Source organism: Oncorhynchus mykiss, chromosome 1 (assembly GCF_013265735.2).
Source record: "Oncorhynchus mykiss isolate Arlee chromosome 1, USDA_OmykA_1.1, whole genome shotgun sequence".
Lineage (NCBI taxonomy): Eukaryota > Metazoa > Chordata > Actinopteri > Salmoniformes > Salmonidae > Oncorhynchus > Oncorhynchus mykiss.
In genome coordinates, this window is record NC_048565.1 from 7,726,687 (window position 1) to 7,740,763 (window position 14,077).

At 43.4% G+C, this 14,077-nt stretch overlaps 1 protein-coding gene across 2 annotated transcripts; it reads right to left on the reverse strand.

The window, feature by feature from the left end:
- Positions 1-2,906: 2,906 nt before the first annotated feature.
- On the reverse strand, positions 2,907-12,503 carry ddx59 (DEAD (Asp-Glu-Ala-Asp) box polypeptide 59). 2 transcript variants are annotated; one of them, XM_021610817.2, is made up of 7 exons: positions 11,212-12,503; positions 6,895-7,080; positions 6,221-6,310; positions 5,813-5,956; positions 4,449-4,601; positions 3,504-3,632; positions 2,907-3,252 (listed from the first exon to the last, which is right to left on the reverse strand). In XM_021610817.2, exons 1-7 carry the CDS (start codon positions 12,112-12,114, stop codon positions 2,986-2,988), a joined length of 1,872 nt encoding a protein of 623 aa, XP_021466492.2. In that variant the 5' UTR covers positions 12,115-12,503; the 3' UTR covers positions 2,907-2,985. The 2 variants fall into 2 exon arrangements, with proteins under 2 accessions (XP_021466492.2, XP_021466429.2); XM_021610754.2 differs by having other exon boundaries at positions 5,705-5,956.
- Positions 12,504-14,077: the final 1,574 nt, after the last annotated feature.

Sequence of the window (14,077 nt, forward strand, 5' to 3'; positions counted from 1 at the left end):
AGTGTTCAGAAAGTGGTAATCAGTGTTCAGAAAGTGGTAATCAGTGTTCAGAAAGTGGTAATCAGTGTTCAGAAAGTGGTAATCAGTGTTCAGAAAGTGGTAATCAGTGTTCAGAAAGTGGTAATCAGTGTTCAGAAAGTGGTAATCAGTGTTCAAAAAGTGGTAATCAGTGTTCAGAAAGCATGTCTGTAAAGCACCTTACCTGAATGTCTTCATAGGAGCGCACCACATTCCTGAAGAAAACATACAGTCACTGAGCGAATCCTTAAGACTAGCAAGCCATCATCACATCTGACAAGACATTCATAGAAACCACAGGTTTGCTCACGTGGACAGCTCAGCAACATAAGGCCCGTGGACTGGATGTTCCCTCACCCTCAGCTAGAAACACAGAGTCATTACTAAGATCATTTAGTAGAATGGAAGTAAAAATGGGTTTTGAAAATCATTTTGTCCTACTCACAGCTGTGGTTTTGTTCGTCCCTGACCACGAGCAAGTTATGGGTTTTCTCGTTGTACACCTCGAAGTAGCTCATCCCCAGATGACATGTGACCTGTTATACAACAGCCAAGTTGTCGTGAGCCCTTGATTGAGTAAGATTTCTAATGTATTCATTTCACATGGCAAATAAACTAAAAACAAATGCTTTACATGACAACTGGACAGAATCAACAAAGTGTATATCTTGGTATGAATAAAATAAATGAAAAAAACACCTCCTGATTGTCAACTGCAGACAGCCGAGAAAAGAGCTCCTCGCAGAATCTTGCCGTTAGTCCTGCCTCCTCCCCGAAACCCATCATACTGCAGAAGGATAGAGGAACATTGTCCAATTTTACACATTTGGATTCAACAGTTTACTTACTAACTTCAAAAGGAGACTCGTGATAACACAAAATCAGCTAGTGTGTGTGTGTGTGAGGAGAAAAGCGAGTGAGAAAGAAAGAACAGAGTGAGATATCCTTCCCTGACCCCGTTTGACCGTAAAGCAAACAGGCAGGTGTTGAACCCCTCAATGGCCCTCTCCAGAAGAGGCTTGGCCCGTTTTTCATACGCCGTCTGCTGGCTGGCAAAGCCAGGGCCGCGTTTATCAACGGAGCAGAAGAAGAAGTCATATGTGAAGGCGTGCCTCTGCTTGGTGTCTGGATGTTGAACAACAGTCTCCTGGTTATCCATGAAGATCACCTGCGTTCTCCGTCTTCTCCCTGAAAGCAAATGTAAGGCAAATATTGGGTCATTTTTTACATCACTGATTAGGCCTAATGGATAAAGAAGCAAATTAGTATGATGACTCTTGTTGCAGTTAAAGACAGGGGCCATATTAGAGCTGAATGAATCTGATTTCAATGAACAACAAAATAAATCAAATTGATATAAATCTCTTTTTTTACCTGGTGTTGAATGGCCTCACCCGGACCGCAACTGTCACAGCACTGTTCTCCATCTTCAGGGTATCTGGTTTGGATCGGACCAAAGGATCGGTCGAGACATAGGATGTTGGTGCAGGGGTAGAGGACCTTGCCACGCTTACGTCGCTATGGATTGACGGAAAGGTCGAGGCCACGTTTGCTCCTTGACTACTGAGCGGAAACGTCCTGGAACTGTGAATTGCACCAGGTTTCGCAGCCTCCACGGTCACCTGTGTGTGCTTCTTTGGCCTCTCTAGGCTTGCCATTTTTACAGCCACCACTTGTTGGCCCTTTTTCCCCAGCCAATCTCTCAAAGGCATCCTTCTTTGCCGTGATTTTCTCGAAAGGAGTCTTTCTCGTGGGTGTTGATAAAGTTTTGGTCTGGTCCTCTGGTTTTGTCACGTCTACTTTACCCGGGGTTGTTGGTTGTTTTGGCGCAAATCTAGACGGAAACCTTTCAACTCCTTTAGTTGGAGTGTTTAAAAGGTTAGCAGCTTCTCTCCATTTACTTTTAGATGGTGTCCCTAAGACTAAATGACCGTAATACAGCTGTCGTTCGGGGGTTTGATTCAGAGAAAACTTTAGACTGATTAGAGTCGGTACCGCTGACCCAGCGTGGTCTGAAGCCCTCTGCTTTGCCGATGTCTTTACCTGCGCTTTTGTCAAATGAACCTGTTCTGGTTCTGTGTTGCAATGACGGTGTTTTCTCAGATGCAGGTGTGCTATTCGGAGTGATTTCCATAGTGTTGTCACTTGTCGTTTTTAATCGCCTTTTAGCACCCGTTTTCCCTCCTCTGAAGGACAAGAGCGGGTGACAGGCCAGAGATAAGACAGGTCGTGTTTAACTCCTGGGTTTTATCCAATGATCTATTTTATATTTTCTCGCGGAACTTCAACGCTGATCTTTGAAGATTTTCGGCCGTCAGGGTCCCTTGGTGTCAAGACATTATCATAAAAAGCTGTGTGCTTTTTCCTTTGGTATCGAGTATAAAGTACATGGTACTGTCGAGATGTTAAAATGATATGGTTAAAAAAATGTTTCCAACGTTATCCGTAGACACGTCTATTAAAATTGCACATCTTCCCCTGCAAAAAGTTGAAAGTTAACTTTATTTACAACGGGATAATTCGGACATAATGAAACAGGAACTATTAGGCACTTTAGTTAGTTGGCGACGTTAAGTTAGCTGTCTAAAAACAACATTACAAAGCTGAGAATGATAATCGGATCAGTTTACTTAAAATATAATTTAGGCATTCAATATATGCCAGCTACCTCCTCCTCAAGACAGGAGATTCAACTCAGTTGTGTTTGTTTACCGTTTCACTGTCGTGGTTGTCGTCGATTTCAAACCCCGACCAGCGATTTGCTATTGACGACAGAAATTACGTTTCCATCCACAGCAAAAAAAATACCAAACATGCGGTGCCCGTGTTTGACAAGTAGATGGCAGTATTTCCAAAATGCACAACTATATAAAAGTGTCAACTCGAAATTACAAGTTCATATAAGTTTATTCAAAATGGACAAATTACCCAGATATACACACACAAACACAAAGTAGCATAATCTGTCTATCTCTTTGAGCTCCTGTTGTGTTTCCGGATGATGCTGAGGAGGTTGTTCTTGGTGACCATGATGTCATCCTCCCCCCTTTGCTTGGCTTTCTGTTTGTCCCTCCTCTGCTGCTCGTGGAGGTGGGGGGAGTTGAGAAGCTGGGGGGGAAGCTGGGAACCTGTGGGCTTCACCCGGTTCACCACCTCCAGGAACAGACGCTTGTTGTCGTTGTTGACAAAGGTGATGGCCGTGCCCCGGTGGCCCAGTCTGCCTGCTCTGCCCACCTGGGAGGAAGGAGTGTAAAAGTCACACCGGACAGAACCATTTACAATGACACCTGAGTAGCTACACACACACACACACACACACACACTTTCATCCATCTGTAGACAATACTATACAGAAAAGATTCTGTGCCAGATGGCCCTCCCCCCCCAAGATGCAAGAAGATATTGTCTCACGACATTGATATTGATTTTGTATGGCAAAAGCACACCAGATTTCCCCCATTCACAACAATAGCAAATTGACCCACCTGATGAACATACTCATCCATGTTGGGCGGCATGTCAAAGTTGACCACCAGTTTGACGTTGACCAGATCGAGCCCTCTGCCCAGTACGCCAGTGCTGACCACCACTTCAAAGTCCCCTTCGAGTAGACCCTGAGGAGGTAGAAAACGGCTTAACGGGTGAATAGTCTTTATGGAAGTACACTGCCTGTCACTAGCTTTTCCTGTTTGAGCCATAATAGCCAGACCTGGGCCCGTATTCATAAAGAATCTCAGAGTAGGAGCACTGATCTAGGCTCAGGTCTTATCCTTGTAATCCAATTCATTATGATATTTAAAAAGGATAAACTGACTTTTGAGTCGAGACCACTTTCTGAGTCAAAATGAGATCTACCGCTCAGACTTAACGTATTCAACATTAATTATTATTAAAAAAAACAGTTCTGTAACCATGAGCTTTGTGCAGTAAGCTATAGGCCTAATACAGTATCACTGCAAATTGTCTATACTTGAAATGCCCTGCCAATGTTCTTCTCAGACCATTTTACAATTATATAAAAAAATACAAAAAATTGTGATCACACTGGTAATAGATCATGTGTTGTATAGGCACAGATGAATGAGAAGAAATGTAAATAATTTGCTGTCTTTCTGTTACTGGACTGACGGTGCCTGCCCCTGATGGTCAGTCTCAACGAAGGGAGAGCATCAGTGGGGCCTCCTCTCACCATTGGATCTAGTGTGTATTGGCACGGTACTGTCCAGTATCCAGGAAACCCTTTAAACATTACACTGAATACACCTCGAGGGTACGACGCAAATGACAACATTTCTTAATGTTTTAAATCTGTAAATGAAAATGAGTGTTTCTTATTGGACAAGTCCTGGCATTCCCTTTCCTTGTTCCAGTCTGTCATGTTCCGTTTGGCGCTAATGAACAAAGAAAGAGCTGGCTGCCACAGGCCTCACCTTGAGGATGCGGTTGCGTTCCCACTGGGTCTTGTCTGAGTGGATGGCCACCGTGTTGAGGCCCATGATCTTCTTCACGGCCTCACACAGTAGGTCCGCCCCAAGTTTACAGTCCACAAACACAACCACCGGAGGCTGGTACAGCTTTCCGTCCTGGGTGGGCAAAACAAACACACAGGTAATGAGGAAATACACTACATTACATTGAACATCTTATAATATTGAGTTGGTCCACTATTTACTGCTATAACAGCCTCCACTCTTCTGGGAAGGCTTTCCACTAGACGTTGGAACATTGCTGCAGGGATTTGCTTCCATTCAGCCACAAGAGCATTGGTGAGGTTGGCCACTGATGTTGGGCGATTAGGCCTGGCTCGCAGTCGACATTCCAATTCCCAAAGGTGTTCGATGGGGCTGAGGTCAGGTTCTTCCACACCGATCTCGACAAAATGTTTAATTGTCTGGCAACAGCTCTGATGGACATTCCTGCAGTCAGCATGAAATTGCACGCTCCCTTAAAACTCGAGACATCTGTGGTATTGTGTTGCGTGACAAAACTGCACATTTTAGAGTGGCCTTTTATTGTCCCCAGCACAAGGTGCACCTGTGTATTGATCATGCTGTTTAATCAGGTTCTTCATATGCCACAGCTGTCAGGTGGATGGATTATCTTGACAAAGGAGAAATGCTCACTAACACGGAAGTAAACAAATTTGTGCAGAAACTTTTAGAGGTAAGCTTTTTGTGCGCAATAAACATTTTCTGTTATTTTTTATTTCAGCACATATTGGGTTTATATTTTTGTTCAGTATAGAAGAAAACAAGTTATTTAAATTGTTGGAAAATAGACTGTGGGTTGCAGGTCAAATATAGGAGTACAAGTCAACATCCCCCTGGATGGTAACATTGATTGGCTAGAACTCTATTTGCTAGGGGGCTGGCCCACATGAGGGGAAAATGTAAGGTAAATGGCACAGCACAGATTCAAGAAAAACAGTTGCTTTCAAACTAGGGATTACACATCCAGCCCAAAGCGGGAGGTTTAAAAAATACATAGTAGTTGCCAAAGTTTCAGAGCAGGTCTTTAACAACACTCCTTGCTGAGAGCATATGCTTTATGACAATATACAGAAAATGCCAGTAACCAGCATTTTAAATCATTTTACAACAGAAAATAAGAACTCCCTGTTTCAGTCTGTTTTCTTCCGTTTGCTGCCTAATGAACACTGAAGAAAAGCTATTGAAAAATCACCTACATTTAAAATCTCAAAGAGCTTCTTCTTCTTGGAGGGCTCCTCCACCCAGAGCACTATCTGCCGGATGTCGGCGCAGGGCTGGTTCCTGTCCCCGATGGCGATACGTACCGGGTCCTGGGTCAGTCGGGCTGCCAGCTGCTCTGTGCCCTTGGGGATGGTGGCGGATGTTAGCAGGGTCTGGTGCTCCTCCGGGATGTTCTCCAGAACCTTCAGGATCTGCTGCTGAAAGCCCATCTTCAGCATGGTGTCTGCCTGCACTCATAAGAGAACAAATTATTTTTCATTCTGCTGAACAATGTCGAAATAGTATTACTGGTACACGGGATGGGGGTCAATCCCATTTCAATTTAAGTCCATCTACAAAAATGTGCTCTTTTGCCAACTCTGGTACTTTTACATCGATGTGAAATGAAATGTTGATTAATGTGCACGGTCTTTGTTAAACAAAAGGGAAGTGGCCTTTTAAATGACTGCGCAATAGTGTTCTTCATTAATGCTATAAGAAGACATATTTACCTCATCAACCACCACAACCCTCACTCCATCCAGCTGCACTGCCTTCTGTTTCAGGATCTCCAGCAGTCGTCCTGGGGTAGCAATTATTATCTAGAAGGCAATTAAGTTGGCGATTATTATCTAGAGGGCACTTAAGAGAAAAACAAATACAGTTTGGTTAATCAAACTGTATTAATTAAATAAATAAATGTAATGTTTCTTATAGCAAGTGGTAACTGTACTTTGCACATAGAAAGAATCGAGAAGTCTATTTGCATCCGTTTTTGAATGGCTGTAGTCTTCCCTTCTCATGGCTATCTGCATAGAATAGCCTGTCATTTGAAATTGTAGCTAAGCTATGGAAGGCCTTCATTGTAAAGGTTATGGGAATTTAATATTGACATCATGTAGAAAATGTCTGGTAAACATTGACTTAACTGTCCAGTACTCTCTTTGAAACATTGACGTAACAATTGTAGACTAATGTACAGCATCGTGAGACACGTTGAGGTAACGTTGTACACTAATGTACGGCGTCATGAGAAACGTTGAGGTAACGTTGTACACTATTGTACAGCGTCATGAGAAACGTTGAGGTAACGTTGTACACTAATGTACGGCGTCATGAGAAACGTTGAGGTAACGTTGTACACTATTGTACAGCGTCATGAGAAACGTTGAGGTAACGTTTGTACCTTGATGGTGCTCTTGAGGCGGTGGAGCTGCGGGGGCAGGGGCATGCCTCCCACCAGCAGGCCAGTCCTCATGTTAGGTAGGCCCACCACCAGCTCCTTGGTCTGCCTCTCGATCTGGATGGCCAGCTCCCTGGTGGGGGTCAGGATGAGAGCTGCCGGACCCCCGAGACCACCCTCCACTAGCCTCTGATTGGGGAGGAATCAAGACAATATTTATTAACAACAAATAGCTTTTTGGTCTAAGGGTAGCAAAATTCAAGTAACTTCCACACTTTTTAGGTTTTAATTTCTGGAAACAACCCTAGGGTTAGGCTCCGTAAGGGTTAGGCTCCGTAAGGGTTAGGCTCCGTAAGGGTTAGGCTCCGTAAGGGTAGGGTTAAGGTTAAAGTTTTACATCAGACTTTTGGGGAGAGAAATTCTGCTACTTCCAGGTTGCTTTGAAGCTGGGCCCAAAAGTGATAATCACACTATGAGGATGTCACAGTCTGCTCCTACCAGACCAATATATCAGCCAATGAATTACATCACGTAAAATGCTTAAAGGTTAGATCTACTTGTTTTCACCACATACCGCAGTATAAATGAACTTAATGTTTCTTATGGCAAGTGGTAACTGTACTTTGCACATAGAAAGGATTGAGACAAGTCTATTTGCATCAGTTTTTGAATGGCTGTAGTCTTCCCTTCTCATGGCTATCTGCATAGTATAGCCTGTCATTTGAAATTGTAGCTAAGCTACAGAACATAAAAAACAGGCCTGTGCATATGAATTACTCATCGCTGTTGCTTCAAGGAGTCCCCAGTGAGGGACCGGTTCAAAATTGGGTTAACAGCTGTGCTGGATTTTCAAAGTTTAGCCGAGGTACTTCTAGCTGAAAACGATGCCAACAGTGAGGTTGAAACACAGCAAACCTTGATATTGGTTATAGAGTCCGTTCTGACAAACCTTGATATTGGTTATAGAGTCCGTTCTGACAAACCTTGATATTGGTTATAGAGTCCGTTCTGACAAACCTTGATATTGGTTATAGAGTCCGTCCTGACAAACCTTGATATTGGTTATAGAGTCCGTTCTGACAAACCTTGATATTGGTTATAGAGTCCGTTCTGACAAACCTTGATATTGGTTATAGAGTCCGTTCTGACAAACCTTGATATTGGTTATAGAGTCCGTTCTGACAAACCTTGATATTGGTTATAGAGTCCGTCCTGACAAACCTTGATATTGGTTATAGAGTCCGTTCTGACAAACCTTGATATTGGTTATAGAGTCCGTTCTGACAAACCTTGATATTGGTTATAGAGTCCGTTCTGACAAACCTTGATATTGGTTATAGAGTCCGTCCTGACAAACCTTGATATTGGTTATAGAGTCCGTCCTGACAAACCTTGATATTGGTTATAGAGTCCGTTCTGACAAACCTTGATATTGGTTATAGAGTCCGTCCTGACAAACCTTGATATTGGTTATAGAGTCCGTTCTGACAAACCTTGATATTGGTTATAGAGTCCGTTCTGACAAAAATTGATATTGGTTATAGAGTCCGTTCTGACAAACCTTGATATTGGTTATAGAGTCCGTTCTGACAAACCTTGATATTGGTTATAGAGTCCGTCCTGACAAACCTTGATATTGGTTATAGAGTCCGTCCTGACAAACCTTGATATTGGTTATAGAGTCCGTTCTGACAAACCTTGATATTGGTTATAGAGTCCGTTCTGACAAACCTTGATATTGGTTATAGAGTCCGTTCTGACAAACCTTGATATTGGTTATAGAGTCCGTTCTGACAAACCTTGATATTGGTTATAGAGTCCGTCCTGACAAACCTTGATATTGGTTATAGAGTCCGTTCTGACAAACCTTGATATTGGTTATAGAGTCCGTTCTGACAAACCTTGATATTGGTTATAGAGTCCGTTCTGACAAACCTTGATATTGGTTATAGAGTCCGTTCTGACAAACCTTGATATTGGTTATAGAGTCCGTCCTGACAAACCTTGATATTGGTTATAGAGTCCGTTCTGACAAACCTTGATATTGGTTATAGAGTCCGTCCTGACAAACCTTGATATTGGTTATAGAGTCCGTTCTGACAAACCTTGATATTGGTTATAGAGTCCGTTCTGACAAAAATTGATATTGGTTATAGAGTCCGTTCTGACAAACCTTGATATTGGTTATAGAGTCCGTTCTGACAAACCTTGATATTGGTTATAGAGTCCGTCCTGACAAACCTTGATATTGGTTATAGAGTCCGTCCTGACAAACCTTGATATTGGTTATAGAGTCCGTTCTGACAAACCTTGATATTGGTTATAGAGTCCGTTCTGACAAACCTTGATATTGGTTATAGAGTCCGTTCTGACAAACCTTGATATTGGTTATAGAGTCCGTTCTGACAAACCTTGATATTGGTTATAGAGTCCGTCCTGACAAACCTTGATATTGGTTATAGAGTCCGTTCTGACAAACCTTGATATTGGTTATAGAGTCCGTTCTGACAAACCTTGATATTGGTTATAGAGTCCGTTCTGACAAACCTTGATATTGGTTATAGAGTCCGTTCTGACAAACCTTGATATTGGTTATAGAGTCCGTCCTGACAAACCTTGATATTGGTTATAGAGTCCGTTCTGACAAACCTTGATATTGGTTATAGAGTCCGTTCTGACAAACCTTGATATTGGTTATAGAGTCCGTCCTGACAAACCTTGATATTGGTTATAGAGTCCGTTCTGACAAACCTTGATATTGGTTATAGAGTCCGTTCTGACAAACCTTGATATTGGTTATAGAGTCCGTTCTGACAAACCTTGATTTCCCCTTTTTTTTTTACTTTAAAAACTTCCTCCTTTGTTACACAATATTATGAGAAAAATCATTCCAGTATTTTTCACAACCATGAAACCAAAAAAGTATCATGAAAGATAAACACTAATGAGCTTTTCACACCACAACCAAGCCGAGCCTGTACAAAGCTGTACTAGGTACAGTTGAAGTCGGAAGTATACATACACCTTAGCCAAATACATTTAAACTCAGTTTTACACAATTCCTGACATTATCTCCTAGTAAAAATTCTGTCTTCGGTCAGTTAGGATCAACACTTTATTTTAAGAATGTGAAATGTCAGAATAATAGTAGAGAGAGTGATTTATTTATTTCATCACATTCCCAGTGGGTCAGAAGCTTGCATAGTATTTGTTATCATTGCCTATAAATTGTTTAACTTGGGTCAAACGTTTCTGGTAGCCTTCCACAACCTCCCCACAATAAGTTGACTGAATTTTGGCCCATTCCTAATGACAGAGCTGGTGCAACTGAGTCAGGTTTGTAGACCTCCTTGCTCACACACACTTTTTCAGTTCTGCCCACAAATGTATGGGATTGAGGTCAGGGCTTTGTGATGGCCACTCCAATACCTTGACTTTGTTGTCCTTAAGCCATTTTGCCACAACTTTGGAAGTATGCTTGGGGTCACTGTCCATTTGGAAGTCCCATTTGCGACCAAGCTTTCACTTCCTGACTGATGTCTTGATGTTGCTTCAATATATCCACATAATTTTTCATCCTCATGATTCTATTTATTTTGTGAAGTGCACCAGTCCCTCCTGCGGCAAAGCACCTCCACAACATGATGCTGCCACCCCCGTGCTTCATGGTTGGGATGTTGTTGTTTATACTTGCGTACTATTGTTTGTACCGTTGAACGTGGTATCTTCAGGCTTTTGGAAATTGGTCTCAAGGATGAACCAGACTTGTGGAGGTCTACAATTTTTTCTGAGGTCTTGGCTGATCTCTTTAGATTTCCCCATGATGTCAAGCAAAGAGGCACTGAGTTTGAAAGTAGGCCTTGAAATACACCCACAGATACACCTCCAATTGATGTCAATTAGCCTATCAGAAGCTTCTAAAGCCATGACTTCATTTTCTGGAATTTTCCAAGCTGTTTAAAGGCACAGTCAACTTACTGTATGTAAACTTCTGACCCACTGGAATTGTGATACAGTGAATTATAAGTGAAATAATCTGTCGGTAAACAATTGTTTGAAAAATTACTTGTGTCATGCACAAAGTAGATGTCCTAACCGACTTGCCAAAACTATAGTTTGTTAACAACAATTTGTGGAGTGGTTGAAAAACTAATTTTAATGACTCCAACCTAAGTGTATATAAACTTCCGACTTCAACTGTAGGTATGCATCCACCACAGTTGCTGGAACCATGCTGAAAAACTTTCAGACCCAACATAGTTCAGTGTGATAATACAGTGTAATAATCAAGCCAGCCACAAAAACTGTATTTCACTATACCTTCAAAGCACACACTACCACTGGCAGCAGAAAGGCCACCGTCTTCCCAGAACCCGTGTCAGCACTGGCAATCACGTCCCTGCCAGCCAAGCCAACAGGCACCATCTGCATCTGAACAGGGGTGGGCGCCTCATACCCTGCCTTCTTCAGGTTGGCACTGAGAGTTGAGGGAAGGTTACATTGCTCAAACTCTATGATGGGCCTTCCCACCTCCCTGCCCTCTGTCACAATGCCCAGCTCCTGCTTTACTCGCTGCACTTGCTCCTCTGTCAACCCAGAGATAAATGCATCTTCCTTGTAGGAATAGTCCTTGTATACATCCTCAACAGTATTGCCAGCTCTGTCAACAGCTGGCTGTCCACATTGTGAAGTCCTCTTCTCCTCTGTGTCATCTCGGTTAAAGGCATCTTCCCCTGTGCCCATGCCCATTTTAGCCAGGTGACTGGCCTTGCACTCTAGGCTGCACACATCATTGTCAGTGCTGTCGCAGATGTACTCCCCGAATCGAGCACACATGACGCAGACGGGCTCCCCCGGTTCGGGCCATCTCTGGCTCTTTCTGAAGGATTTTACAGGCTCCTCTTCTTCGCTTTCCTCGGTGCTGGACTCAGACTCTGAGGACTGTTGGTCCTCTGGTGCTCGTACAGGACTCCATGTACCCTGCTCCAGGGTTGGAAGGTGTGTGTCCTGGTCATCAGGCTTCACCTGTGTCTCAGCATTAATGTCTGTCTCTACACTCCCATATGGAGCTGTAGTGGAAGTCTTTAGGCTGTGGTTGGGGGGTTGTCCTGTGCCATCACTGCCTTCCTTTTCTCCCTCCTGGCTCACCTTGCACTTCTTCTTAAGCACCTGACTTGTGTTGTCTGTTGGTCTCTTCACTTTCAGTGCTCTTGGCATAAACATGTTTCCAAAGTATTATCCTAAAGAGCATGAATGGGTGTGACAGACGGTTACGAATACGATATACACGATGTTTAACGTTAATCAAAGACTATCTCAGTGATAATGCCACCTGTACACGGATGAGTGGGCATCAGCTAGCAAACGCTAGTAACTTCAAGCCTAGCCAGCTAGCGATACAAAACAACACCAGGTTTTGGCGCAATTACATTGCGATTTAAAGATCAAAACGACGCAAGTAAACACACAAAACGAATGATTAATTGCTGATGAAAAACACAAAGATATCGAAGTAAACACCCAAACTGAAGCTAGCTGCTAGCGAGCATAAAGCATCTTATCCAACGTCGACTCACTCAGAAAGCAGACTCATGTTGATGACGTCTCTAGTCTTTTTCTTCTTCTTTGGGTTTTATGGCGAACTACACGCAAAAGGTGTGTTTTCGCCACCAACCGAACGGGGGTGCAAACATTTACTAAACATTTTTTAAAAATCCATTGGGAGAAGGGAAAATGTACATTAATCCACGCAAACTTTAAAAAATAAATCTGCATCTGGATTAGTATATTTTTTAAATCTAATTAAATAGTTTTTGTTGATCATATTACTCCAGTGCTAGCCTCTCTACACTGGCTTCCTGTTAAGGCAAGGGCTGATTTCAAGGTTCTAATGCTAACCTACAAAGCATAACATGAGCTTGCTCCTACCTATCTTTCTGATTTGGTCCTGCCGTACATATCTACACATACGCTACGGTCACAAGACGCAGGCCTCCTTACTGTCCCTAGCATTTCTAAGCAAACAACTGGAGGCAGGGCTTTCTCCTATAGAGCTCAATTTTTATGGAATGGTCTGCCTATCCATATGAGAGACACAGACTCGGTCTCAACCTTTAAGTCTTTATTGAAGACTCATCTCTTCAGTAGTTCCTATGATTGAGTGTAGTCTGGCCCAGGAGTGTGAAGGTGAACGGAAAGGCACTGGAGCAATGAACCGCCCTTGCTGTCTCTGCCTGGCTGGTTCCCCTCTCTCCACTGGGATTCTCTGTCTCTAACCCTATTACAGGGGCTGAGTCACTGGCTTACTGGTGCTCTTCCATGCTGTCCCTGGGAGGGGTGCGTCACTTGAGTGGGTTGAGTCACTGAAGTGATCTTCCTGTCAGGTTTGTGCCGTGGCGGAGATCTTTGTGGGCTATACTTGGCCTTGTCTCAGGATGGTAAGTTGGTGGTTGAAGATATCCTTCTAGTGGTATGTGGTTGTGCTTTGGCAAAGTGGGTGGGGTTATATCCTTCCTGTTTGGCCCTGTCCGGGGGTGTCATCGGATGGGGCCACAGTGTCTCCTGTCCCCTCCTGTCTCAGCCTCTAGTATTTATGCTGCAGTAGTTTATGTGTCGGGGGGCTAGGGTCAGTTTGGTATATCTGGAGTACTTCTCCTGTCCTATTCGGTGTCCTGTGTGAATTTAAGTATGCTCTCTCTAATTCTCTCTTTCTCTCTTTCTTTCTCTCTCTCTGAGGACCTGAGCCCTAGGACCATGCCCCAGAACTACCTGACATGATGACTCCTTGCTGTCCCTGGCACCTGGCCGTGCTGCTGCTCCAGTTTCAACTGCTCTGCCCGCGGCTATGGAACCCTGACCTGTTCACCGGACGTGCTACCTGTCCCAGACCTGCTTTTTTCAACTCTCTAGAGACAGCAGGAGCGGTAGAGATACTCTGAATGATCGACTATAAAAGCCAATTGACATTTACTCCTGAGGTGCGGACCTGTTGCAACCTCGACAACCACTGTGATTATTATTATTTAACCCTGCTGGTCATCTATGAACATTTGAACATCTTGGCCATGTTCTGTTATAATCTCCACCCGGCACAGCCAGAAGAGGACTGGCCACCCCTCATAGCCTGGTTCCTCTCTAGGTTTCTTCCTAGGTTCTGGCCTTTCTAGGGAGTTTTTCCTAGCCACCG

Excerpts from the sequence above, each read along its gene's own strand:
- ddx59 (XM_021610754.2), bottom strand. The coding sequence starts at position 12,114 with ATGTTTATGCCAAGAGCACTGAAAGTGAAGAGACCAACAGACAACACA. Across the intron at positions 3,633-4,448 it reads AACGCAACCGCATCCTCAAG|GGTCTACTCGAAGGGGACTT; the intron begins GTGAGGCCTGTG and ends CTACCTCCTCAG. Across the intron at positions 3,253-3,503 it reads TGGATGAGTATGTTCATCAG|GTGGGCAGAGCAGGCAGACT; the intron begins GTGGGTCAATTT and ends CCTTCCTCCCAG.